The 24469-nt window shown below is 48.7% G+C and overlaps 1 protein-coding gene across 16 annotated transcripts in view; it reads left to right on the forward strand.

The window, feature by feature from the left end:
* The window catches only part of MICAL2 (microtubule associated monooxygenase, calponin and LIM domain containing 2), a 222468-nt gene that overhangs the window by 78689 nt on the left and 119310 nt on the right, over nt 1-24469 (forward strand). For all 16 annotated transcript variants that reach the window (XR_011541620.1, XR_011541621.1, XR_011541622.1 and 13 more), the window contains 5 exons: nt 8423-8630; nt 12212-12328; nt 13702-13803; nt 17010-17165; nt 20055-20155. Coding sequence is in view for 13 of the 16 variants with exons in the window: in XM_070626376.1 (XP_070482477.1) it covers nt 8423-8630; nt 12212-12328; nt 13702-13803; nt 17010-17165; nt 20055-20155 (684 nt within the window). In the remaining 3 variants the exon portion in view is untranslated. The remainder of the gene's footprint in view (nt 1-8422; nt 8631-12211; nt 12329-13701; nt 13804-17009; nt 17166-20054; nt 20156-24469) is intronic.

The raw sequence follows: 24469 nt of genomic DNA on the forward strand, positions 1-24469 counted from the left end.
TATAGCTGGAGTGCAGAGAGGGAGGGATGAGTGGTAGGAGCTGAAGACAGAAGGGAAATTGAGGAAAAGGTCAGGTAGGGTCCTGAGGCCATGAAACGATCTGATTTTGAGTTTTGTGTGCAATGGGAAAGCATGAGAGGTTGTGGGCTGGGAGTGACATGATCTGACTTTAGAAAGACTACCCTGGTTGCTCGGCGGTGGGGTGGGGGCTGGGGGTGGACTGTAAAGGGACAGGGATGGAAGCACGGAGACCAGGTAGGAGCCCTAATATCAGAGCAGAGGCGGGATGACAGTGCCTTGGATCAGGGTGGCAGCATGGAGGAAGTGAATGCTGGTCAGACTCTGCATCCATTCTGAAGGTGGAGTCAGCAGGATTTATTGGTGGATTCATGGTGAGGTGGGAGGAAAGGAATCAAGGTTGATTCCAGATGTTTTGTCCAAGGAGCTGGAAGAACATAAAGCGGACACAGATTTACCGAGATGGCAATGACTGGAAGAGGAGCAAGTTTGGAAGAGGTGATCAAAAGTCTGGTTGTAGACCTGGTACCACATGGGAAATGCTTATTAGAGCAGCTGGGGATGTCAGCAGGCGATCGGTCGTAAGAGTCTTGGAGTTTTGGGGTTGGGGTTAATTTTGAGCATCAGCATGTAGATAGTATTTAAAGCTGTGGAAGCAGAGGATGTCAAGTGAGGGTCAAGAAGGGGAAAGGACCGAGTCCGAGCCCTGGGGTCTCCTAGGGGTAGAGATCAGGAAGACCGGGGCAACCAGCACAAGTGCCTGAGCATCTGTGGTCAACAAGGAGGGAGGAGATTCAAGAGAGCAGATCAACTGTTTCAAATGCTGCCGCCACTGCTTTCTTCGCCTCTAGTTTTTTTCTCTCTTCTTAACATCTTTGTTATTGTTCTGGAACCAATTGTCCTAAACTAGCGCTTTCATTCTACTCCAAACCCATAATAGCCAAAGGGGGAAAGCGTCCAAACCCTTTGGCCTGCCATCCCAGACCCTCCACGATCTGGCTCCCTCTTGCTCTCCTGCCTGGTTTCTCTTTCCCTGCCATTCTTCAGCTCAACCTGGATGCCCCACTCCCTCCAAACCACCTCCCTCTTTCTCAGCCTGGACCTCGGCATGCCATTTCTTCTCTTTCTCCAAATCCTCAGCCTCAGTTCTCCACTTGTGCATGAGCCATCTCCTGGAGGGACCCTTTCTTGACCAAAGTCACCAATGTCCCTTCAACAAATTTCTACAGTAGTCGCAGGTAGTCCCAAACAACCTAGCAGCCTTGGTCTCTGTATTTCTTTTTTTCTAGTCCCCACCCAGACAGTCTCCTGAGATTTGGGAACATGAGCCTTCTCTTGCATCCACATGGTCCCACAGGGTGACCTCAGTGGTCCTTACATATCTTAGTTGAGGAAAGAATACACTAACATTCTACCACCTAACACCCCAAGGAAACCTGGAACAATCAATATAGGATTGGGATTTCAAGCATGGACTCTGGGATCAGAGGTTCATTCTCACCCTGGTTCTGTGACCGCAGTCAAGTCCTTTAACCTTCCCAAATTCCAGTTTCCTCATCTACCAAATGGCTATGAATATGCCTAATTCATGGTTGTCGTAGGAATGAAACGAGATGCATTTCTTATAAAGCACTCAGCATAGTTCTTGCACGTTATAAGCAGGAGCTCTGATTTTTATTGTTGCTATTATGAATGCTATTGTTCCTATTGCTCTTCCCGGTGTGGGATATACAGGCATCAGCAAAGGTGGGGCGGGAGTTGGCACAGTTGGTGATGCACTTTGACATCTGAAGTGAAGAGAGTCAAGGGCTCACTAGCTGCCGGTCTCTCCTGCTGGCAGGGGGCTGGGCTGGGGATGCACATGCCCCCGCACTTTAGGGAACTCATGCCTTAGGTGGGGCGATGCCGTGAGGTATGAGCAGCACCCAGGCTCCGGAAGCACAGCCTTGAGCGTTGTACTTATGACTTCCAAACCGGGGGTCCAATATGAGCATAATTACAAGGCCAAGGGGCAGAATGTTTGCAGACGAAACTGTCCCGGAAAATCCAGACCCTGGGGTCACAGCTTACAGTTGCTCATAAGAAGAGAGCAGCAGCTCAGCCTGGAAGGGAGGATGGAGAGGAATGGAATGTTTCTTAGAGGAATTCATATTAATTTTTTGAGAGCAGGCAGGGAGAACAGGAAATCTTTTTCCATTTCCTTTCTGTAAACTTCTGAGGTTAGTAAATGGTATTAATTGTGACTGAGGAATAACTGGGTGTGACTGAGACACAGGAGAGTCGGACCAGGGCGGGGCTGTCGAGTCAGATGAGCTTTTGTTCCCCCCGCAGAGCAAGCGGCCCTTGAAGTCCTTGTGAAGAGCCCTGTCTGGCCACCCTCATGGCAGAGACTTCTAGAATTTTAGGTGGCTGCCTCTCTTGTGAGCACCCCCTAGCACTGCCCTGCAGGATGGGCTGTGAGGCCAGGCCCCCCCGTGAAATCCCCATACTAGCATGTGGGTGGCACCTTGGATCTAAAAACTCTCCGTCCTACGGTTCTGACATGAGCTGTTTCCACTGGTGGTAACTCAGTAACAGTCAGGGCCTTCCCACCTGGCTCTAGGTAAGCGGCTAGTCCTAAGAGCCAGTGAGGCTGGGAAGCCACACCAGGAAGTGCGAGGGCACGTCCCTGGAACCAGAACGCTGCCTGGGGGAGCTGGCCTGCAGGTCAGCGTGCCCGGACGGCTGCTTCTCCCAGGGAGACAGCCCCACGCATGACCTCGCATCGCTGGGCTTGCCGCCAGGACCGCCAGCTCTCAGAGGCAGGCTTGCACTGTCTGTGCCCAAGCCCCCCAGTGCTGTGGCACCTGCCAGAGCAGCTTCCCGGGATTTGCATGGGCTCTAGCTCCATCTGGCCTGTAAATTTCCACCCCAGGGAGGCACGTGAAGCTCAGCCCAGACCAGGCTTAGCCTTCCGTGCAGAGGCCCTGTGTGTTCAGCCAGAACCCCAGCTCCACCCAGGATGCCGAGGTGCATGCTGGGCGCAGGGAAGGAGTGAAAAATCCCCTCACTTCATCCCGACCACACTCTTGGGGTCAGCCTTTACAGAGAGACGCACAGCTCGGAGCACAGGCCTTGGACCCAGACTACCTGGGTTCGCATCCAAACCTGACCACTTACTTATTATGTGTCCGACCATGGAGAAATTTCTTATTCTCTTTTGCCTCCATTTCTTAGCTCAAAAATGGGGATCATAGGGCTAGCCTGGTAGTGTAGTGGCTAAGTTTGTGTGCTCCACTTTGGTGGCCTGGGGTTGACGGGTTTGCATCCTGGGTGTGGACCTACACCCCGCTCAACATGCCATGCTGTAGCAGTGTCCCACTTACAAAATAGAGGGAGATTGGCTACAGATGTTAGCTCAGGGCCCATCTTCCTCACCAAAAAAATGGGGGGAGGATCATAAGGGTACCTAGAGCAAGTTGCTTAACTTTTCTATGCCTCCGTTTCTCATTTTTATAAAGTGGAGATGATGATGAGACCTTACCTCACGGGGCAGTAGGAATGATGAAATACACACAGTGATTGGGACAGTGCCTGGCAAGTGGAAAATGCTGGGCGCCATACAGTTTAGATATGATCATAGTCCTTTCACTGGGGTGCAGAGCCTGGGTCAGCAAGCTGCTACCTCCAGTGCTGGCTTTCTCTGCCCCTCCCTCCTCACTGGAGTGTCCGCACACAGGGCTCCCAAGGAGATCAGAGGCAGAATTCAGAAGCGGAAATCCAGTCTCCGGACTGCTAACCCCGGCTTAGCCCCTGGTCCTCTCGGCGGCTCTCTCAGGGGACTGAATCCCCTTAGCATCCTTGGCGCAGTCCCAGCACCCCCACCACTTGTGGTTTGGGAGTTGCGCCATGTCACCAAGAAATGGGTAGAGCTTGTGGGGTTCCTCTGGGATGGCGCAGGAGTCCTGTGTGAGCTGAGGCCACCCCAGGCCCGTGCCTTATTGAATGAGTACCCTCCTCCCCCTCCCCACCCCTTGATAAATAAAGAGCTGATTTTTCCATGTGGTGTTTGTCTCTCTCCACGAATGTGGAGGCCTGAGCGCTGCCAAGCTTATCTATATGATGGGCTTCCTGCTGGCGTTGCATCTGCCCTGCTCCCCCCTGCCTAATAAATTTATGTCGCCTGAGCACACAGATCTGCTGACATCCGTGTTGCTGGTGGCCTTGGCAGACCCCAGCTCCCCCAGCCTGGGTGGGAAATGCAGACATAAACCCTGGCTGGCGTGAACTGAACATCCTGGTTACGGATGGAGAGCCAGAACTGGGTGGGCGGTGAGGGTGTGGGAAGTTCATTCATCCATTTGTTTATTGAGGCCTCCCATGTGCCAGGCCCTGTCCTGGGCTCTGAGCATAGAGATATGCAGAGGACATGGGGACAGCTTTTGAGGAGCAGTCATGCTGGCCCAGGAATCAGAGGCAGATAATTGTAACATGCGGAGCCTGGTTCCCGGGTAGCACAAAGAAGAGAGCCTGTGGGAGGAATGTTCAGGCTAATTTGGGGCTCAAGAAGGTGTTGGGGCTGAGTGTTGATGAAAAGTTCTCTTTCCTTGGCAGTAATTCCCCAGTGGTGCTAGCCCAGATGAGTCTGGGAAATGTGGAGAGTTCCTTTGTGCTGAGTTATCATGACCCTTTGCATCGTGGCCTGTTCGCACCATGCCCGACATCCAGAGCATCAACCGAGGGTATGCTGGGGAAGCCCTCTTCTCTCCTGCCCCTCTGCCCAGGCATGTAGCAGGCACGGTTTTCCGTCTCTTGTAGGAACTCTGAGTTCCCATGTTAATCATAACAGGTGTGTTCTTAGGAGGAACTGGCCCGGCCCCTGCCAACAGCCTTCTCTCGTGTCTTGATGACATCTGCACCAAATTTTCTCCCTTTATGTAATTAGGCCCGTTGGTATTTGCTTTGACTTTAGATTACAGTGTGACTGGCGTCTCTGAAATTTCAGGCCTGAAATATGTGCTGGGGCCCCGGGTGGTGGGAAAGTTTTCACCGATGGGATTTCGGGTTTAGCTGAGAGGGTCAGAAACAGTACCCAGACTACTGTTTGCCTGAAAATTCACAGCAGCCCCCCAACTGGTGGGAACCGGGTCTCCTGCCTTGCCCTGGGAGCGGTGCTGGGACAGGCCTGAATGATGGAAGGATGTGGGAGGGCTCCCCTGCTTCCCCTCCTGCCCTTTTTCACCCCACATCCTCACCCCTGCTGCATCCCTGCCCCAGAGTGACAGAACTCAGCAAACAGGAAAAGATGCACTAACCGCAAAGAAATGCCGTGAATCCAGACTTAACCCCAAAGCCAACCTCAGAATGGCGGGGTTGGGATCCTTGCTTTGAGATGCCCGTCATGGTCTGGCTATGTCCGGGCTGGAGGAGCTGTTTGGGGTGTGAGATAAGAAGTGGAGCCGGGCTTGGGGGAGTTGGTTCTCTCCAGTCGGCTGCATCCAGAAAGGACGTGAAGGGATTTGCCCATCCGTTCCCAACGCCTCTGGACTGAGTTGTATCTCAGCGGTGACTTCACTTCCCCTGCTGAGGTTTCCACTAACTCTCTGGAAGGCTCCAGCCGGTACGCCACACTGATTGTGATGTAGGAGCTTCTGATATGCTTGTTTGCACATTCCTTTGGGGACCCCGTAGGCCCCAGATGAGTGATAACCGGATGATGGAATATTTGCTAGAGGAAGGGGAACGCGTTGTTTAAGATAAGGTTTGATCCCGAGCAGGAGGGAAATTTCCAGATACCTCTGCAATGTCAGCAGTGATGTGTGGATACAGATCTCCATCCCTACTGCCTTGCTGGGGTGTCCTCGGTTACTTAGACCCCTCAAGTGAACTCTTGCCTCTTGAAGTGCTTCAGGGCCTGCCCAGGAGTAGGGCAGGGTGCTGTGCTGGGGGTCTGACTCTCAGCCAGAATACGGCCATTTTCCTCTGTTCTTAAACAGGCTTAGTGCTCCCCAGATGACTGTTTGAATAAAGGGCTTTTGCCCAGGATAACTACTTAGGTCATTATGTGTCTTCCCTTCTCTCCTGAATGGGCATAGCATCCTTGGGGAAGGATCCTGGTCTTCAACATTGCAGTGTGCATTAAGACCTAGCGTGGGGCTTGTACAGAATCTGTTTTGTCACCTCTGCACACCATGGCCCCAGTGCCTACAGGACCAACACCATACTCCTTTGCCTGGCATTTAAGACCTTCAGCATCTGGTCTAGACTAACTCTCATCTCTTTTCTCTCCTCCCTCTCCCTTCCCCCAAAGTATCCTTCTCTCCATCCACCTTGAACTTCTTTCCCCTTCTCTTTGAATGGGCCATCCGTTCTGCCGAAAAGTCCTTTCTTCTTTTTATTCCTGGCAAACCAGAAGCAGTACAGCATGGTGGGCTCTGGAGTGAGACCACCTGGGTTTGAATCCTGGCTCTGCGCCTTTCAATCTGTAAAACCATGGGCCAAATACTTAGCTACTTTGTGTCTTAGTTTTCCCATCTGTGAAATGGGGATAATAATTGTTCCTTCCTTTCTTGTGAGGATTAAGAGCTAAAACACGCAAAGCACTTAGACTAGTGTCTGGTACACAGTAAGTACTCAAAAGATGTAGGCTGTGATGATGATGGTGGTGGTAGTGATGATGGTGATGATGATGATAAAGATGGTGGTGGTGGTGATGATGATAATTTGTAAAGACTTTCTCTGTGAAGTCTTTTCCAGCTTACTGGGCAGGATTATCTTTTCCCCTTCTAGGCTCTGATTGTAACTAGTCACATGAGCTTCTAGTTATCTCACAAGTCTGAATTTACCACTAGACTGAGACTTCATAGGACTAGGTCTCGGCAATAAGAATAACATCTCTGCTGGAGTGTGCCAAACTTGGTACCATATGCTTTTTTTCTCATACAATTATTTTATTAAGATATAATTCACATCCCATAACATGCACTTTTTTCAAGTATAAATTTCAATAGTTTTAGTATATTCTCAAAGTTGTACAACCACCACCGCTATCTAATTCTAGAACATTTTATCCCCATAAAAAGGAACCCCATACCCATCTTCCCAATCTCCCCTCCCCCATTCCTTTGCAATAACTAATCTACTTTCTGTCTCTATGGATGTGCCTATTCTGGACATTTCATGTAAACGGAATCATACATTATGTATTTTTGTGTCTGGTTTCTTTCGTTTAGCGTAACACTGTCAAGGTTCATCCATATATCAACAATTCATTCCTTTTTATAGCTGAATAACATTCCATTGTATGGATATACCACATTTTGTTTATTCGTCAATTCATGGACGTTTGGGTTGTTTCTATTTTTGGCGATTATGAATAATGCTGTTATGAACATTCGTGTACAAGTTTTTGTGTGGATGTAAGTTTTCATTTCTCTTGGGTATATACCTAGGAGTAGATTTACTGGGTCATATGGTAACTGTATGTTTAACTTTGGAATGGCCAAATGGTTCCAAAGCATCTACACCATTTTATTCCCACCAGAAACGTTTAAGCTTCCAATTTCTCCACATCCTCAGCAACACTTGTTTTTGTATGCATTTTTTATTATAGTCATCCTACTGGGTATGAGGTGGTGTCTCATTGTGGCTTTGATTTGCATTTCCTTGATGGCTAATGATGTTCAGCTTGATGGCTAATGATCTTTTCACGTACTTATTGGCCATTTGTATATCTTCTTTGAAGAAATGTCTATTCAGCTCATCTGCCCATTCTTTAATTGAGTTATTTGTCTTTTTATTGTTGAGTCATAAAATTCTTTATATATTTTGGATACTAGTCTCTTATTAGAAATATGATTTGTAGATATTTTCTCTCATCTGTGAATTATGTTTTTACTTTCTTGATAGTGGCCTTTGATGCACAAAGGTTTTTAAAATTGATGCAGTCTAATTTACCTTTTTTCTTTTGTTGCTTATGCTTTTGATATCATATCTAAGAAACTCTCACCTAATCCAAGGTCACAAAGATGCACCATAAGCTTTTTAGAAGCAATCTTATTTTCAATAGCCCTATGAGGAAAGAATAATGCACCCATTTCACAGATGAGGAAGCTAAGAGGTCAAGTGCTGGGATTTAAGCCTAGTGGAGTCTGACTTGGAACCTCACGTGTATCTCACTGTGCCTCTCCCCAAGTCCCTTAACCTCTGGTCCCTTATAGGGCTTGGCCCAGTGCCTGGTGCCTGGTAGACCCACAGGGAATGCACATTGGATGGGTGAATGGCAGGTCCTAACAGGTGCTCGGTTTGCACTTGCTGGTTGGTTGGTGTGAACCGGAGTTTGCTCCTCAGTTACGCTGCTGACTTGGGGTTTGTGTATACAATGCTAGAGGTCACTGAGCGTCTCTCTCCCCTCTCACCTCCACAGTGTCTCATCATTGGGGGAGGACCGTGTGGTTTGCGCACTGCCATTGAACTTGCCTATCTGGGGGCCAAGGTGGTCGTGGTGGAGAAGAGGGACACCTTCTCCCGGAACAATGTGCTGCACCTCTGGCCTTTCACCATCCATGACCTGCGGAGCCTGGGAGCCAAGAAGTTCTACGGGAAGTTCTGTGCTGGCTCCATCGACCACATCAGTGAGTGGAGCCAACGGTAGCACCCCATGCGAGAAGGGGGCTGACCCTGGGTGGGGCACATCTCTCCACATTGAGGGGTCCCCAGAATGTTCCATCTTGCGAGTCCCTGGGGCCTCCACACATCCAGCTGGCAGACATTCAGTGAAGGGGCTGCCCGGTGCCTCCTGGCAGGCCTCTGCTCTGCCCCACTAGGCTGTAAGCACCATGAGGTCAGGGACCGTGGCATGTCCTGTTCACCAGAGTGTCTCCAGGATGTAAAAGAGTAGTTGACACATAGTGGATGCTCAATAAACTTCTGTTGAATTCATGAATGAAATATCGAAGATAGAGTCAGAAGTAACCTGGTCTGCACTCCCAGAGAACTTACCAAGATTTTTGTCCACAATAAAGTGTGCTTTAATAGAGTAGTCAGACTTGCTAGAGGAGTTCAGAAGAGGGAGCCACACCAAACCATTGCATGGGCCAGGTTGTCAAGCCTCTGGGATAAAGGAGCTGGATGCTGTGTTGCTGGTTCTGGGGAACCGTGGCAGGTTTTAGAAGAGAGGAATGACACAACTGACAGATCCTGTACCAAGTTTCCTTGAACTTTAGCAAGAGAGAGGGCATCATGATGGGGGTTCATCCAGAGAAGGAGGGGCAATAGAGAATGTGGATATCAGGTCCTGGCCGTCCCTGAATGCCGAGGTAGGGCCAGGTGAGTGCCGAGGCCCCTGTGCTGTGACATTACTCACGCCTGGGTCTCTGAGGCAAGGTCTGTGCAGACGGGCTTTGAGAGTGTAGCGTCTGTCCTCATGCTTTACAGGGAGGAGGTCTTTGGCCATTTTATATTTAGCAACCATGACCCATGAAAGCCAGGCAGGTTAATTCTGTGGGGAGTGTTCAAGGGTTTGAACAGATTTGGGTCCAGAATCTGTCTTGTCCATTTTCTGCGTGACTTGGATCAAATTCCTTACCTTCTTCATGCCCCAGTTTTGTCTCCTGTAAATGTGATTAAGGCCTGCCTGCCAGGATTGTCGAGAGGATTAAATGAGGTCAAGTTTGTAATGTGCTTGTCACTGTGCCTGGCACGTAGTGGGTCCTCAGGACACGCTTTGCATCCAGCGGTGTATGGTGATCACAAAGCAGCCAGGGTCCCCAAACTTCAGAATTCAGAGCTGCAGTCTCTCAACCACTGGGTGGGGAGGGGAACCCTGAGAGCCGCGCTGCTGTGAGGACAAGAACTGATGAGAAAAGGGTGTGGGGTTGGGCAGGAGTGACTGAAGAGAATTAACCACCACATAGGGCGTAATTTAGTCAGATACAGGAGAATGTATCAGCAGTGGCCCCGGAGTTTATTCTCAGTCTGGGATGAGTAAATTCCATGAGTCCATTGGAGAAAAATCTGGATTTGCCCAGAAAGCTGCAGTGTCAGCTTTCAGGATGTTCCCTACCACCCACAGAAGAATGTATGTTGGTTACCGATTTAGAACAACAACACTGAGCACCATTTTTGCATCAAGACCTCCTAAGAGGCAGGGCTGGGCACCAGAAGGCCTCGTGAGGGCCCTGGGGCTATTGGGTTTGCCTTCCCAGATGGCCAGGAGCTCCTCTCTGCCCCATTGATGGGGCACCCTATAACCCCTAGTCCTTGGAAATATCCCAGTGAGCAGAAACAGTGGCAGGCCTCTGGAACCCAGATTCAAACATTCAGAGTGATCACTGTCAAGGGCAGGTCCAACGCCCGTGGGAAGGCAGGCAGGGAGAATTTATTGAGTACCTGCTGTGTGCTGCAACCAGAGATACTAGGAACCTTGAAACTAAGAGAGGCCAGGCCTCTGCCAAGGTCTGCTTCCAAGCAGGAGGTGGACTGGATTCTTTAAGCCCCAGCTGACTGGCTTCCTTTCAGACTCACTGTGGTCTTCTCTAGCCTCAGCTGTGTCCTGGTCCTTGGCAATGCTCAGCAGTTCTCAGCTTGTCCTGCATCAGCATCCTCCTCCAGTTCCCACCTTGGCGGTTCCAAACCTCCACCACGGCCTCCTCGTTCTTGGCAGATGGCCTCACTCCTCTGCTCCGGGGAAGAGAAGCTCTGGCAGGCGCTCCCCACCAGCCCCCTGGCCTTCCTCCGCTCTCGCCCCACCCACGCACCCATTGCTTCCTCTCATCCCAAGTCAGAGGCAGAGCTGGCACCTCCTCTCCAACTCTAGGCCCTCCTTGTGTCCTGCCCTCCTTGTCCCCTGCCCCTCACCTCACACTGCCCCTCCTGCCTCTGTCATGGCCCGTTGTGTTTCTTTACTTCAAAGTATTTATTCTAGAAAGAGTAGATATAGACTTTGTCTCTACTTTCCATTCATGCTTCCTTCCAGTGCAGTCTGACTTCTCCCCTACCACTATGCTAAAGAGATTTTCACCAAGGTCTCCAGAAGCTTCCTAACTCCCAAGTGCCCTGGGCTCCTGTAGTCTTCATCTTCCTTAATCTCTCCGTGGGATTTGGTGTTCTTGGCCCCTCCTCTCCCGGCTTCCAGGACTGTGGCTCAGGCTCTGTTCTGTCACTCCCTCCCCTCCCTGCCCCATTCTATTTACCTGTGTTTCCTCCATTAGAGGGTGTGTTCCACATCTCCTGGGCCTAACGTGGCATCTGGCATATTGTGATGCTCAATAAATGTTAAATGAACAAAGCCCACGAAATACAGAGGGACCCAAAGAAAGTTTCAAACTTCACACTCTAACAAATACATTGATAAAGAGAACAGATTTGTGGTTACCAGAGGGGAAGGGGGTTGGGGGGTGGGTGAAAGGGATAAAGGGGCACATACGTATGGTGATGGATAAAAATTAGACTACTGGGGGTGAGCATGGTGAAGTGTATTCAGAAATTGTATACCCCAAATTACACAACGTTCTAAACAATTATAATCCCAATAAAATTGCTTGGAGAAAAAAAACTTCATACTCTGCAGAAAAATATTTGGAGGCGTACCCATTTGTGCCGAATGGCAGGGGACAATATAGGGAAATGAGGTGACACTTGCTGGGGGAATTTGAGAGAGTGGATAGGAGGTGGAGAACCATGAGCCCAGCTTTGTGGGGAGACTGCACAGCCCACCCATTCCCCTGGATGAGAGCATGGGCACAGTCCCCCCCAGAGTGAGCCGTTTGATCACTGACTTGACTTATGGCTCTTTGCTTACTCCTCTTTCCATCTTTATCTTTTCAAACCCTCAGCCCAGCTCTGGAAGGAGGCAGGAAAGAGCAAGCCGTCGTCATTATAGCATTTTCTACCAGCCAGAGCACAGTCTTGGAATCAGACAGATTTGGGTCCACAGTCTACTTTTGCCAGTATGTGACCTTGAGCAAGACACTTAGCCTCATTGAGCCTCAATTTCTCATCTATAAAATGAGAAAAAGTATCCCAAAGGGCCACTGTAAGGGGTAAATGAGAAAACCTAGGGTGCTGGGCACATGATTAGTGCTCCGAAATGATCATTGTTGCTATATTGCTGGCTCAGACATCACTGAGTGGTGATTATCTAGTATTCTGCATACAGGAGGCACTCAAGCATTGCTACTGCCAGTTCACCCCTCTTCCTCTCCCTTTCTAATAGGTATCCGTCAGTTGCAGCTCATCCTATTCAAGGTGGCCCTGATCTTGGGAGTTGAAATCCATGTGAATGTGGAGTTTGTGAAGGTTCTAGAGCCTCCTGAAGATCAAGAAACTCAAAGTACAGTATAATTTTGCTTTTCTGTCTAGAAGCCAGGTATTGCAAAATGGAAATCACGTTTGCATCCTTCAGAGGATCTTCTGTAAGAGTTATTGGGAGTTGTTTGGCATAATTCCATCAAAGGATATTTTACTGTTTTTGACCATTGCTGTCACTTTAGGTTTGCTCTTCAGTCCCCAGGGGATTTATTATTAAGCCAATAAACCTGTGATTTGGTTGCTCTGTCACTAGGAGGCGGTACTTTGACAAATGAAGTCTAATCAGTAAGTAGGATGAAAGACATAGATTTAGTTATCTGATAAAGTTCATTCACACGCTCTTCAAGCTGTGTGTGTACCCACATAGACATGTGGATACACTTGTTGTACCCATATATTTTAAAATGCAATAAAGAAAGTGAAGTTTCTAGAGCAAATATGAAATAAATGTTCAAAGTATTATTTGGTATATAATATTTTTAAGCTTTATTGAAGTATAATTTACAAACCATAAAATTCACCCATTGTAGGTATGTCCTATTTATTAATTTTTCTCTTTTTCCTTCTAGTATGTTTATGTAAATTCTGGTCTTTTATATACACCATGGTCAGAGAGTTTGTTCATGAGGCCTCTGCATCTTGCTTATTATCAAATCTGCTGCTGCCTGGACAGGGCTTTCCCTTTGGGTCCGGCTGAGTGTTAGAGACCTCGTAGCTTCACACGCAGGCTATAACTCTGATTTCTCCTGTCCCCTGCCCAGAATATTGAGAATTTAGGGAAATCGTTAGTTGGCTTTTGAGCAGGATAGCGTCCGATATTTAACTTTCTGAGACTCCTGTGTGCTTACCCTCTCCCAGACCTCTAGTGGACATTAAATCCTAATTATGGGGAAGCAGCAGCATTTCACCTGAAAATGGTTTTGTAAGAGACGTGTACCGCACCACAAAAGATTTTTTAACAGAATGAAGTAGGAATTCAAGCTGGTTCATTACACCCTGAACATCCCTTTGGGTCTGTTAAGCAATGGGAGGGCACTGAGGAATGTGGGAGGATATGAAGAGAACTTGGTGGAATCTGTTGAAAAAAATAAGGTGCAAGTAAGACTGGTTTGAGAATCAGTAAAGATAGACTCCCAGCCTTTGTGGAAACCTGTAAAACCAGGCATAGAGTTGGCGCTGCTGATTTACCTTGTCCTGGATTGAACGGAAACTAAAGCCAGAAGGACTCCCGATTCCAGTGTGAATCTGGACAGCTGGTCATTCCTCCGGAGGCTCTGTCCGGGGTTCCTATACCTGGTGGCATGGTCCATTTCTCACGGCCAGCACAGAGCGGGTATATTCACTCTCTCCTCCCACCTCTCTCTACCAACTCATCTCCTTTTTCTGTCCTGGTAGAAATTGGCTGGCGGGCAGAATTTCTCCCCACAGACCACTCTCTGTCGGAGTTTGAGTTTGATGTCATCATCGGCGCCGATGGCCGCAGGAACACGCTGGAAGGTGAAGACTCTCCTTGGGGCTGAGGATGGGGGGGAGGGGAGTTGAGGGGGTGTATCGGAAAGGGGATGAAGGGAGGGCAAGATGACAGGTGCCAAAGCTGGATGGCGGTCTTGATAGAAGAGCAGACCACCCTGCCATGCCTGAGGCTGAGTGTTGAGAACAGCTATTTAATTCTCTCTGAACCTCCATTTTCCCAACTGTAGGTGTGGATAATAGAGCTCTCTCAAAGCATTGTTACAAGGGCTGGGAAAGGACTCATATGTAAAAATGCTTTATAAAGCTAAAGTGCCATGAAAATTAAAAGAAAACATCAACATACATTTATTGAGCACCTGCCAGTGTGCAAGCCATGGTGCTGAGCACTTTCTTACTCCATCTAACTAAGATAACCACTTTTTATGTATTAATGGCGTTAGTTTACTGTCAAGTATAATTCCAGAAGGAGGAGGGCGTCACTTTTCATAACTTTCAAGCACAGTCACTGCTGGACAATAAGATCAGTTTTGTCCAGACTGTCAAGGTGCAAAACCATGCTTCTCTGAGTTCTAAATCTGGAAGCATAACATGTTTTCTTGAGTAGGATCTGGTCAGGTTGAGAGAGGAGCCCCATTGCCAGGAAATGCCCTCAGTCACCTCCATCCCAGCCTCAAGATTAATTGGTGCACAGGTTGTACTGATTTGCATTAACTGTGCTAATTTGAGACCATGGGTTTTAGACAAAGTGGTCCCACATGGCATCTCTTAGACCAGGGAGAGGTCTGCTTTTTGAGCTTGCCCTGCTGAAGAGCTGTAGGCTGTGGATGTCTGACTGGGAGGACGCCTTCTCTGAGGACAGAACACACTCCCTAAAGTACGCCTGGTCTTAGAGAATTCAGAATGTGTGGTCTGCCTAGCCAAGGCCCTTCCCACCTGCTCTGCAGCCAGTGCTCCCTTCCTCTCTTCACTTCCATACCTACTCCCCCACCCCCTGCAATCAATAACCAATGTCTGACAAAGAAGGTTTAAGCTGCCAACCAGAATATTGTGCTGTTAGAGCTTATGGGGCCATTTTGATGGTTTGGGAAAACTGTAAATCTGAATACTTGAAAATCCCAGATCCACACTCAGCTTGAGTATGGTTTGGCATTTCATGAACGTGAAAAGAAGGGTGGGAAGGAGGAGAGCCATTTGAGCAACTTAGGACCAAGTAAGTACACTAGAGCAGGGTTTCTCAGTTGGCGTTATTGACATTTTGGTCCATTCTTTGTCGTGGGAGCTGTCCTGTGCATTGTAGGATACTTAGCAGCATCCCTGACCTCCTCCCAGTAGACACCAGTAACACCCCAGCTGTGGCAACCAGAAATGTCTCCACACTTTGCCAAAGCACCCGGTTGAGAAATATTAGACTAGAGAATAATGGCCATTTCTGACTATTTTCACAAAGGTCTAGTGAGTGACTTAAAGGAGTGAGTATTGAATAGAAACCCAAGACTGTTAGTTAGAGGGATTTTTGACAAAGAAGTTTGAGAATCAGCATGAGGACAGCAAATGTGAGGGGAATTCCCAAAGGTGGCAGCAGACAAAGGTCATGTCCTTTGTCTTGAGTTAGGCAAAGTAAACAGCAGTATCCAGGGCAGAGGCAAAATTCAGGACCAAGGACTAGTCAGATGCTGTAAAGAAAGGGGACTAGGAAGATGGTCCATTGAAATGTGACCACTGGCTTGTGATCCTCTGTGTGGCTGCCTGTGGTATTGTGAGTGATAATAAGAAATATGTGTTTGGTCTTTGTCCCCTTTCTGGCATAGAGCTCCCAAAACCCTTGCAATTTCCTGAGCAATAAGAGCAATGGGAGCATCTTTTGTTGCAATATTTGGTCTCTTGTCCTCAGTTCCTGAAATCGTTTCAGAGCCATAAAGGTGAAATGGGTTCCTTGTTATTCATAACAAACCTCTTTCCATCACAACTGAGTTTATGATAATAAGGTGTCTTTTAGAAATCCCTTAAAGATGGAGGGACTGGTTGCCAGGAGAGCCAGCTGTGCGATTAGAGGTTTGGAACTTGTAATCCCACCCCCTGACCTTCTGGGAGGTGAGGAGGGAGATTGAGTCCAGTCACCAAAGGCCAGTGACTTAATCAATCCTGCCTGTATATTGAAGCCTCCGTGAAAACCCAAAAGGAGAGGGTTTGGAGAGCTTCCGGGTTGGTGAACACATGGAGATTTGGGGAGAGTGGTGTGATCCAAGAGGACATGGAAGCTCCAAGCCCCTTCCCCATACCTTGCCCTATGCGTCTCTCCATCTGGTTGTTCTTGAGTTATCTAGTAAGTAAAATGTTTCTCTGAGTTCTTTAAACTGCTCTAGCAAATTAATTGAAGCCAAGAAAGGGGGTCCTTGGAACCTCCAATTTATAGCGGGTCGGTCAGAAGCTCAGGCGACAACATAGTCTTGCGATTGGCATCTGGAGTGGGGGCAGTCTTGTGGGACTGTGGAATCTGATACTATCTCCGGGTAGATAGCATCAGAATTGAGTTGAATTGTAGGACACCCAGCTGGTGTCCTAGAATTGCTTGTTGTTGGTGGGGGTGGGGGACCCACATTGTAATTGCATGCAGAATTCTTACTGCCATTAAAAAGCAATTTCAATGTAAATCATTGAAAACTATAAGAACCCTGAGGAATCATTGTACCAAATTAATTGCAAGTTAGAATACCACCTATTCATTAGACATTTATTGTGTACTAAGTGCCAGTCGCTGGGACTGGAGACAGAAAATTTGTTAAAATCTCTGTGCTGTGGGAATTCAATCTCAAAATCCCACTTTTCAAAGGGAAAAAAAAATCATGAAAGATGCTAATAAAGTAGCATTGTGTAAGTTTAAGGTGCATGTGGGTCTTTCATGAGTTCCTAGCAACAGTCTGTAAAAGGATGAGCCCTGTGATTGCCTGTTGGAGAAGACGGCGTTAGCCTTGTTTGTTGAAGCCTAGTTAGGAGAATTGGTCCAATAGATTTTAGGAAAGGAAAGAGTCCCCCTGGCTGAGAAAGGCTGGCAATGTGTTTCTTCCTCGGGTATAGACTTCGGCCTTTCTGCCTGCCCCTGTTCTCTAGAGATCCAGAATTCTGGTTTCCCTGGCCTGTGGGGCGCCTGAGAATAGCTCTCTCAGTAATCGTTTTCAGTTTCCGTGCCAAATGCAGAAGAAAGACCCACTTTTTCCCTTCTCCTCACGCAGGGTTCAGAAGAAAAGAATTCCGTGGGAAGCTGGCTATTGCCATCACCGCCAACTTCATAAACAGAAACAGCACAGCTGAGGCCAAGGTGGAAGAGATTAGTGGCGTGGCTTTCATCTTCAATCAGAAATTCTTTCAGGACCTTAAAGAAGAAACAGGTGGGACCTTCACCTTTCTCCAAACCAGGCCATTGTCCGTGAGTCCTAACATGTGCAGAGGAGCAGCTGGCTGTCCCGGCTCTGGGGACCAGGGGACTCCCATAAAGTGGAAACAGGGATTTCTTCTTAGGATAATAATGGATTCCTTCAAGGACAAGAGGGATTCTGGAGGGAAAGTTCTAGATGTTGTCCATGAAAATAGATAAACTTTTATTTACTCAGAGACATTTATTGAGTGCCCATATGAGCTAGTACTGAAAATCCTGGGATACAAAGTCAAGGTTCACACCATCCCCTTCCGAAGTGGCTTCCTGTCCAGAAAGGGACTCCCACATAAACCATCCTAATGCAGGCTGGTCGGTCTGTGCCCGAGGTGAGTGTGAGATTCAGGGAGCGCTCTGAGTGGGGAGTCAGTAACCTGGGGGTGGTCCTTGAAGAAGCGTGGGTACCTTTGTGCAGTGTGCCAGTGGCCCTTCCCCCTAGGGGACGTCCAGGGATGCCAGGGGAACCTGCCGCTGACTCAGGGGCATAGGTTGTCCCCCAGTTGTGGGCCTTGAGAAAAGAAGGTATTCATTTATTTACTCAGTGTCTATTGAATGCCCTGCACCAGGTGCTGTTCAAGGACATGAGATAGAGCAGTGGGCAAAACAAAGAAGACCCCTCACTGAGCTGGAGACCATCAATAAACAAAGAACTAATGCCTTACGGGTCTATAAGACTGGTGGGGAAAAGTAAAGCAGAGTGAGGGAAAGAGGGATAAAACGCCTGCTTCCAATTAAGTAAATTCCAGATTTTTTTTTTTCCTTTCTTTTTAACCTGATTTAAAAAATATATATTTTTCCTTGAAAAGGCATTGTAACAACGTTAAATAAAATCTTTATACTAAAAATAAATCCCCCACACCTAGCACCACCTAGCAGGCTTAGTCTTTATTTTCATATACTGCTTTTCTGTAATTTTCCACCTGCATCCTTTCTGTTTACATGGCTCTGGCTGTCATCAGTGTCAGTGCTCTTTGTCAGTCTGCTTTTCTCATTCAGCGTCACATTTCAAATATTGACCGTATTGCAACCTAGTCCTGCTGATGGTCAGTTTGGGCAGAATAGCTCATTAAGTGGATATACTGTCACTGCGGAAACATTTCAACCACGGGTTGGCAAACTGTGGGTGGCCACGTGTTTTTGTATTGCCTTCCAGCTAAGAATGGTTCTCATATTTTGAATGGCTGAAGAAAAACCAAAAGAAGAAGAATATTTTGTGACAAATTGAAAACTACATGGAATTCAAGTTTCAATGTCCGTAAATGAGGGTTTACTGGAATGCGTCCACCCTCATTTGTTGACGTTGTTACCTATGGCTGCTCCACCAGGAGTGGGTGCCACACAGCCTGGATGGCCCTCAGAGCCCCAAATATTGACTCTCTGGCCCTTTCCAGAATAGATTTGCTGACCTCTGATTTAGATCTTTCAGTTATTTATGGTTACAGATAAAGCTGCTTCTGCTGGATTATTTCTTTAGGATAGTTTTCTAGGAATAGGGTTTGTTACAGAGCCAGACTATGCCTCTCGCTGGCCAAGGGATGAGTGCCCATCGCATGACCCTCTGAGTTTCACCATGGTTGCAGTATTTTATTAAAAAAGTATTTCCTTCCAGCATATTATGTGCTTTTGAATGATTTAAGAATTCTCCAACCCTCCCTTCCCCTTAAATACTAAGAAAATAAATACTTAAGCCGCCAAATCTAAATTATGACAGGACATTGAGCGTGTTTTTCCAAATGTCTCAATGAGCTTCCTTTACACTTTGCTGTGGTCGTCACCTTTGGTCATTGTTTCACAACCGTGCCCCCACTCAGTGACAGCAATGAACTTCCTCTGATTCTCTGGGGGGCCCTCTGCATTGATGGCTGTTTTCTATTTAACGGTAATAAAGGAGTTCCTATGGTTACCCAGCACGCCTCTGTGTTGACTGCTGAGTTGCCGTGCACCTCTCTCTCCCTTCAAAGAAGCTAAACCAGAGGTTCTGAGACCTGATCGTGGATCAGAATCCCCTGTAGGGCTTTTTAAAGCACAGACTGCCAGCCCTACCCCCGGAGTTGCCGTTCAATAGGTCCGGGGTGCGGCCCTGATCATTTGCATTTCGACTAAGTTCTCAGGTGATGCTGTTGCTTCTGGCCACACACCCCACTTTGAGAACCACTAAGCTAAGCTGTCATCACACAGTGTTGTTTTAAACGCAGGAACCTAGTCTATAAAGTGTTTTGCAACTGGTGGAAAGTGTCAAGAGACAGAACCCAGCCCTTTAAGCCCAGCTGTTCCTACTGGGGCACCTGGGTTTTCATACACAGCAGGGGAATGGTAGAAACATCACTTAGCATAGTCTTTGGGAATTCACACAGCTCTTTGCATCACTGGCCGCACAAAGGGCACAGTGAGTAGGACTTGGAATCAGACAGGCTGGGGTTCAAATCCTGGCTCTGTCTTTGCTTAGCACCATGCCGTGGACAGCACTTACTCAGCTCTACCTTGCAAACACTGGTCCACAGCCCCTAAGGACTTTATGAGTTTTCACAGAAATGGTGCCTTAATCATATTGCAGTATATAAATGTATCAACATGTTCTACACCTTAAACTTACACATTGTTGTATGTCAATTATATCTCAATTGAAAAAGAAGAGTGTCTTTGTGGGACTACAACAGCTAGCTCTGTTGACTTGGGTAAATTCTGGCACTCGGTTTTATCTTCTCCGGCCTTGTATGTCTTAAAACTTGTCTAACGTGAATACTCTGCAGGTAAATAGTGAGACCTGTAAGGAGGTAAAGCAGAGCTCCTGGCACACAGCAGGCACGGAGGAAGTGATGCTGAGTCTGATCGCTTCTCTTTTCAGGGATTGACCTCGAGAACATCGTTTACTACAAGGACTCCACCCACTATTTCGTCATGACTGCCAAGAAGCAGAGCCTGCTCGACAAAGGTGTCATCATTAATGTACGTATCTCTTGGCTGTGATGTCCTTACTGTCTCTCCCTTTGTGACCTGGGCTGGCAGCATCAGCAAGTGTGCGAGCAGACGTTGTCCCGCCAGAGACTGAACAAGGAGCGGGGAAGAGGGAAGGGACTGCCGCCCGCTAACTTCCTTCTCCTTGGTGTTGCATCAGTGTTGGATGAAGGTGTTGCAGAGGTGTTTCTGCAGACCTGGGGGGGTCGAGTGGGGGCGCTGCGACCCTTATCCAGGCGTCAGTGTAGGTCCTCTCCCCGAGAGATCAGCTGAGTCTCTTCCTTCCCCACAGCTCATTCACCCTGCCCCTTTTCTGGGAGGTCACACGTCATCTGGAAGCAAATGGCTCCTTGTCCTAGTGGGACACAGAGACACTTTCACTTGTGAATTTCATGCTGTGGCCCCCTTGTTGTGGTACAGGGCAAAGCTCACTGTTCTTGCGGTCAAAAAGACAAGTGGAATTTTGGCTCTGTCACATATGAACTAAGCACTGTGACTAAGCTGCTTAACCTTTCTGTGCCTCAGTCTTCTCATCTACAGAATAGGAATAATAGTTTCTGTCTGAATGGGTAGTTGGGAGGAGTAAATTAAAAAACATACACAGGGCACCTGGCACGTACTGGGTGTGTGGATTCCCCCCATCACTCCTGCCTGGTTTGGACACCTGCTTCTTTGTCCTGCTGGCCTCCTGGGCTTCTCATCTTCATGCTTAAACAGGGAGCAGGGTTGGAAGGAAGGAGCATGTGGAGAGGTGGGCCCCAGGCTGGAATCTTCTTTGGTTGGGTTTCAACCCTTCCAGAGTCCCTGTTCCTGCCACTGCTCCTGCTGTAGCCTCAAGATAAGGATCGTGCAGCCTGAGGTCAGCCTGCTCTCCGGTGTCGGCCTATAGCCCAGGCAGCACGGTGCCCATTCATTACTGCTTGTCAGAGAAGAATGTGCCTGTCCCCTCGCCAGCTTGTGCTGGCAGCCAGCCGGGCGGCATTAGTAACCCAGCCCTCCCCTGGGCCTCCTCCACATCAGCTCAGGTCTTTGCTGAGAGCCTGAGTTGCGGACAGGAGGCTGTGAATGGGGGCATGGGGGTGGGATGAAGCTGACTGAGCACAGCCAGCAGCTGTGTGAGTGATGGGTTTCAACATCTGGTGCCCCACTGCTGACCCCGGCTGGGGGAGGCGACGCGGTGTCCCCTTCTTCCCTCTGCTCCACAGGCCTCCCTGCCAAAGTTGCCTCCTCTGACAGGATGCCTGTGTCAGATAGAGGGGGACCACTCAGCATCCAGGCGTGCAGGCACAGGGAACACCTTTGCAGAGAAGGGGCTGGGAAGCCTATGCCAGTCCCCCCTGGGGAGTCACAAAGTTTGACTTGGGTTTCCTGTTTCCCTGGCTGAGTATTCCAGCCTTGTGGAACACCAAGGTTCCCTTCCGTATCCTAGGGCATTTGTCCAGGCGACAATATTGTGGTCATGGTCGCTCAACTCCTTGGCAGTTGTCAAAGCCCCGCCATACTCCGTCTCAGGCTCTCTGTCATGTCAGGGGTGTGGGCAAGAATGACTTGCTCTGGTCCCTCATGACTGTGGAGGAGCTGGGAGCAGATCCCAGGGCAGCGGTTGACCTCACCAAGGCCTTCCTTCCCACCTCAGAGACTCCAGGAGCATCTTCTAAGCTGGCGCCGAGGGCCTCTAGGTATAAGACACAAACTTTCATCTAGAAATTGGAGGCCTTGGGCTGGATGAGGGAGAAGTGGACACCCATTTGGTTCAGGAGCTCTGGCCTGAGTCTCCAGGTGTCCAGCTGAGCTCTATAGCCTTTGCATAAGCTGCAAGCTGACCTATCTACCCGGAGCCTCTTAAATTAACCTTCTTCTCTTGTTCCTGGAGGAATGGCAAGTCCTCTGTTTTCCTCTCCCCATATGGGTCAGCATCTTCCTAGAGGCACACAGAAGGTGCTGGCGAATGTTCATTGAATAACTCACGGATCTGCTTCCTCATCTCCTCCTGCTGATCTCTGGGCTTCTTTCTATGGCTACTGAAGGGAGATTGAAAGTTCTTCTCAAGAAATCATGCCTCTGGGCTCCCAGCTGTGTCCATCTTGCTCTCCCCGACAAGGAGGGTGGCCCTTCCCGCAGGACCCTGCCTCTGCTGGCCCACGCACATGCACACTAGGATTCCTGCATGCGACAGGCTTGGTTTCGCCACAGTGGGAGGGAGCAAGCTTGGTTGCCAGGTGTGTGAGGTGGTTGCGCCTCGCAGCTGGCCTCCCGATGCTGAGCTCACACTCACTGGAGGCGTTGGACAGGCCTTGCCTGACCTCCTCTGAGCTACAGTCTCTTTCCAGCTCAACTCTTGGGTGACTATCTTCCTATTGGATTCCATCCCCCTTGCTCATTTTTGCTGCTTTCCCTCTGCACCTCCCCACCTCTTGTCCAGGATCCAGCTTCTCTTCAGGACCCGAGGCCTGTGGAAAATGAAGGCCACACCATCCGCCTGCCTTGATCTTACTTTAGAACTGCTTCCAGTCCCGTCCGCTTTACTTACAGCCCCATTTGCACGTTTTTCTCTCTCGGTCTTGTTCTCACACCCTCCCTCTGTTCTGCTTCTGCCGTCCACCCTCTCACCTGGGCCCTCCTGCCCTGCGGGGCCCATGGCTCCTCCCAGCATCCCTGGGCCAGGTGGGCTGTCACCCCTGTGCAGCCTGGGTCTGCTCCCTTTGCGAAGTCCCCACACTCCTGCTTGGGGCTTCAGGGCCAGGCGCTGCCTTCATCACACAGTGTCCCCATTCACCCATCACCAGTGGCCCTCAGGGATGCTGGGGCATGTTTTGAAGAGGGGGCTATTTTGAGAGCTCTCCCTTCACTCTTCCCCATCTCGTCTCCTCACCTTCAAGGGCGGGAAGTGATCATGTGACTGTAGGCACAGGTATAAGAAGGGAGAGCTCCAGCCTGGGCGCCGTGACCTGATAAAGGGCTCTGGGGTCAGTGCTGGCTGCATCTGGGTGATGTGGTTTGGATGTGGAAATGTTAGAATTTCCAAAACAGGGTGTTTGAAATCATGGCCTTGAGAAAATTGACACAGTTGGTCACTCTGGTTGTAGAAAATTGACAGTTCCTTCACTCTCTTTGTGGAAAATCAACACAGTCGGTCACTCTGTAGGAAGTTGACACCATCGGTCACTCTTTATAGATGAGGCTGTGCCTTCTGAGACCTTTGTAGATGCCCTTGGGATGCCTTGGGTGGGTCCAGGATGCGCTTCACCTCGTGCTGTGTTTTGTGCCATCGTGACTTGTTGGGAACAGGAGTTCCTTCACTGAGCACTTCCCATGTGCAGGCACAGGGCTGGGATTTCACGTCTCACTCTGACCTGAGGACAGTCTCACTTGGTCCTCCCAAGGCTCCGTGGATTGGTGGTGTTATTCTTATTTTACGAATAAGAAAGGAGAAGCTCGGAAGAGCTCAATAACTCATCTCAATTTGCGCAGTTAGTAAACAGCAGAGGTGGAATTTGACTTGTCACTCTCGGTGACCCCAAGGCCTGTGTTGGTCTTACACACTCGCCTCTGCCCTCTCCCCCCGCCATCCTGGGATGTGCGCTTTCTGTGTCACCTTTTGAGAAAGATAGTCTTTCCATTTCTTTAGCTGCACGATGAGCAGATTTGACTCTGGGAGACGTCCCACAGTTCATTGCCGGTGTCCCTCCAGGATGAATATCCTAGTCCTCTAAGCTTAGAGTTCTTCTCCCCTGCTCCCTGCCGTCCCCAGCCCCAGCAGCAGGGAGGTAAAACAATTAACACTGTAAGACCAAAGCAGGGCCCTGAGCAGCCCTCAGCCTGTCGAGAAAAGGGGTAGCTGATTGTGGAGAGAAAGTTTGAGAGTTCTGCCAAGCAGCCATCTCTGTTCTGGTCTTGTCTGACCACTGAACGCAGCGTATCTGGACCACGTTAACTTAGCTTAGTCCATTATGAAATCACTCTTCCTCACTTGCTTTTTTACCTTTTAGTTTTATTGAAAGTTATCACAAGAACCAGCCATATGAAATATGCTTCTATATTTGCCTCAAGAACGTTATTGAGTATGCTGTTCATTACAACACAATGTTCTCTGTCGAAATTCCTATGTGAGACAATTCTTTTAGAATTTAGTGCCAGGAAAACACTCCTCCCCTAGGGAATTTCTATGCTTCCTTCTTTCTGATAAGGGAAGCCCTGTGATATATCACATTTCTCTTCTGTCTTGGATGCCAGGAAGCTTCAAGCCAAATTTGATGCTTAATCACCACTCTTTTAACCCTCGCAGATGGCTCATGTGGTTCCTCT

The sequence above is a fragment of the Equus przewalskii genome, chromosome 6 (assembly GCF_037783145.1).
Source record: "Equus przewalskii isolate Varuska chromosome 6, EquPr2, whole genome shotgun sequence".
Lineage (NCBI taxonomy): Eukaryota > Metazoa > Chordata > Mammalia > Perissodactyla > Equidae > Equus > Equus przewalskii.